Below are 3,914 nucleotides of genomic sequence, written 5' to 3' on the forward strand. Positions count from 1 at the left end.
GATGTTGCCCGCTCTAAGGGTGCGCTCGAGTATCCGGGAACCACCCAGATGCACAGAAGGCGCCACTCAAGACCTGAGATCTGATTGAGACAGCAGAAGCCATTTATGGGGTACCCCATGGCTTGTCTGCCACAAGGATTCAGTAGTTTAGCGGTCTGGAATGCCGTCAAGAGGAGTTGGTTTTTTCGTCCTGTGGAACTTCGGTTCTTTCCGCGAGGATTGTGAAGCTCGGGGTTCTGAGATTGAGAAGAGAAAAGGAAACACAGTCCTCCAAATTTTTGCCTCCACGCGAGATTTCCATTCGGCTCAGTGATGGTTGAGCCCTGTTGGGTAGAGCGCTATTTCAATGGTCGGATTCTGCTCCAAACAAACATCCATCATCTCCAGTCTCCTGGTCAGGTCTCAATTGAGTTAACAATTCTCAAGCAATTCGATCTCTCACCGAGGTCGGAGCCCTCTTCAAGTGCCGTATTAGAAAGGGTCCACCTATTTGCCTAGTTTCGCCCCTTAAGATGTTAACATCATAATATTATTATCAAAAACATGCGGGAACCGTACCGGGAGGTGGAGCCTTCGAGTATAGCAGGTATTTCACTAACTCCCCCAATCGCAGCATGAGATCGAAGCTGAAATCTAATGTTACGGTAGATAGGAAGAAATAAAGGCTCATCAGGACCCCTTCACCTCTTCCCCCCCCGGCCTTCTAACGTCAATCATTTGCTTCTCTCCTCGCATCTTGCCAGGGTAGAAACAAACTCTTTTGCAATGGGCGTCAAACGGAGCCCTAGATCGCGGGGCTTGGGCGTGCTTACGGTGCTTCGCGTCTACTATGATACCTTTTTCCGTCTTGTCCCTGGTTTCCTGATCCTTCCTAGTTAACCCCAGGATATCCCACATGCTCTGGAAAGAATCGGGGTGGTTTTTCCTCTTGCTTTATTTACGGTATTAGTACCGAGCCCCCCCAATATCTCTCTGCATGTGGGGCAGATGGTAGGGGGCAAAGGACCATAGGTTGATGTAGAGAGGCAAGAAAAAATAGAGAGGGAGAGAGCTGGCTTAGCACTTGTGCTACCTCTACAAATTGCTTACCACACGACGCAGCGACTTACTTGCATGAATTGGCTGGCTATTTTTATTTGCCTCCCAAGAATGCGGTTGTGCGAGAAATGTCCGATATCCTACCGGAATTGTCGACTTTTGACCGGAACACTGAAATTTACCGAAACAATGGGAACTGCTCTGATACGGCTGCAGACATGGGTTTCTTGCTGTGGGATGGTGTGCTGTGGGTTTCCCCACTGCGGTCCGCCGAACGGCAGCCAGAACGGTAAAACGTGGTAGAACTAAGGCGGGGGATTCCACTTTTCCCATGGGTTCGGTAGTTTATAAGGAGAGGGCTTCCCCACAGACTTTCTCTCCGCTGTTCGACTTCCTTTCTTTTTACTCTCCATACCCATCGTGAGGGAGACAATCAATTGCCCCACATGTCGGAGGTAAAAACTACCCCCAACGTCTCCACTTACCAGTCTCGCCAAGGCAAGAGGGAGGTTGTTGCAAATGTATCACTCGCCGATGCTTTGGCCCAGGCCAAACCCAATCCATGGACTACGAGGATGTTCAAACTTTACTTCTTCCTGCTTATTGCTTTCCTGAATTCGTGTATCAATGGATACGATGGTTCATTGATGGGAGGTATCAACGCTATGAAGACATATCAAATGTGTGTTTGCCGATCACCAAGCGATAACTGAGCTATCCGCTGATTCCTCGACAGGTATTTCAATATGAAGGATGTTGGAAGCAGCACTGGATTGGTATTCTCCATCTATACAATCGGTAACATCGTTGGATCATTTTTCTGCGGTCCATTCACAGATTGGTGGGGCCGGAGATGGGGTATGTTCATCGGTGCTAGTATCATTATTCTCGGGACGTGTATCCAGGCTCCTTCCACCGATAAGGCCATGTTCATTGGAGGCCGTTTTATACTCGGATTTGGTGTTGCTACTTGCGCTACTGCCGTAAGCCGCCATACCCATCCTTCGTGCCACAAATGCTAAGAACTTTTAGGGTCCTTCATATGTTGCCGAGATGGCCCATCCCGCTTGGCGGGGAACCATTACCGGCATGTACAACACCTTTTGGTTTATTGGTGGTGTTCCAGCATCGTGGGTTCTTTGGGGAACTGAGAGTGTGTTTTGCTCCTTACATCTATTGAAATAAAAGTTCTAATTGCTAACTATGTCTCGAGGCATCAAGAGCGATCTCTCCTGGAGACTTCCCATCTGGCTTCAAGCTGTTGCTTCTGGTGGTGTTATCATTGGTTGCCTCTTCTGTCCTGAGACTCCCCGTTGGTTGATCTCCAACGGCCGTCACGAGGAGGCCCTCAAGGTCATGACCGAGTTCCATGGTGAGGGAAATCGCGAGTCACCAATTGTCCAGCTGACACACAACGAAATGGTGAGGGAAATCGCAACTCAGGGGTCTGATAAGCGCTGGTGGGATTACCGAGATCTCTTCAACTCAAGGAACTCATGGTGGCGTATGTGCTGCGTTATGGGTATGGCTTTCTTCGGGCAATGGGCTGGTAATGGTGCCATCTCCTACTTCATGCCTGTACTTCTCAAGGCTGTCGGTGTCGAGACCCCCAAGACTCAGTTGGTATGCTTTCATGCCCCCATAACCTAAAGCCCAAATCTAACAATATTCGTAGCTCTACGGTGCCATCCTAAATGTCATCTCTTTTGTCATATCCACAATCGGTGCTCGATTTACTGACCGTCTCGGTCGCCGCCCCGTCTTGTTAATTGCTACATCTCTCTTCGTCATTGAATGGTCTATTGTCACTGCCTTGACCGCTACTTACGGAAACGAGGGCAACGCCAATGAGAACGGATCCCGAGCAGCTATCGCCTTCATCTACCTCTTCGGTATCACCTACTCATTTGCCTACACTCCCCTCCAAGCCCTCTACCCCGTTGAGTGTCTCTCATTTGAGACCCGCGCTAAAGGTATGGGAATGTATAACTTGTTCGTCAACATTGCTGCTTTCTTGTAAGTCTATACATTCTACAGACCCCCATCGAGATATATCACTAACTAGCCCTACAGCAACTCCTATGCCATCCCCGTCGCATGGGAGCGTGTCCAATGGCGCTTCTACTATTTGTATATTGCCTGGAATATTTTCCAGGCCATTTTCATCTATTTCTTCTTTGTCGAAACCAAGGGCCGAACCCTCGAGGAGATCAACGAGATATTTGACGCCCCTTACCCCAAGAAGAAGTCGTTGGAGGGCCACATTATTGTTATCACCGAGCATGGCGCTGCAGAGAAGTACTTTGGGCTGGAGAGTCACGATTAAAAGCATGCGTAGTTCTTTTAGGGGTTTAATTTCTTTTTGTAAAGTATGGTGTGTGCTGGGGTAATTCATGTTATATTTTTCTTTTTTAAACGAGTGACCGGTTCAATTTCGGGTGGTTTGTTGTTTTGCGAGGTTATTTGAAGTTTGGACATGCTGATTGCTTCTTTGGGGGCGCTCCGGAGCTGGCTTATTGGGTGTATTACTGGGATTTATGCGACCTTAATCGTACTCACTGTAACTTGTTGTGCCAGTTATGCAAGAATAGACACAGACTTTCCATACATACTCGTATATACATACATAATATACTTCCCCCAACCAACGTCGGCCTCACCAGGCTTGCTCACACCAGAGCAAGTCCAATTTAGCCAAAATTTCGATTATGCCAACACCAAGAAGAGCACTTCTACCAAATCTACGGTCTTTCCTCCGACACCTACTTTCTCCCACGCTGCCTCCTTCTTCCCCTCTTATGTTCCGCTCTGCCCCACACAAGCTGTGATCGACATTCTGACAGCTGCGCTCCCCAGCCCCACACGACGCGACAATA

General features: G+C 48.5%; 1 protein-coding gene; it reads left to right on the top strand.

Moving 5' to 3' along the window:
• Positions 1–335: 335 nt before the first annotated feature.
• GSTUM_00002238001 (uncharacterized protein) lies at positions 336–3,645 on the top strand. XM_002836009.2 has 7 exons: positions 336–586; positions 649–1,720; positions 1,775–2,021; positions 2,071–2,191; positions 2,252–2,661; positions 2,714–3,054; positions 3,112–3,645. The coding sequence occupies exons 2-7, from the start codon at positions 1,485–1,487 to the stop codon at positions 3,362–3,364; spliced, it is 1,608 nt and encodes a 535-aa protein (XP_002836055.1). The 5' UTR covers positions 336–586; positions 649–1,484; the 3' UTR covers positions 3,365–3,645.
• Positions 3,646–3,914: the final 269 nt, after the last annotated feature.

Source organism: Tuber melanosporum (assembly GCF_000151645.1).
Source record: "Tuber melanosporum whole genome shotgun sequence assembly, scaffold_124, strain Mel28".
Classification (NCBI taxonomy): Eukaryota; Fungi; Ascomycota; class Pezizomycetes; order Pezizales; family Tuberaceae; genus Tuber; species Tuber melanosporum.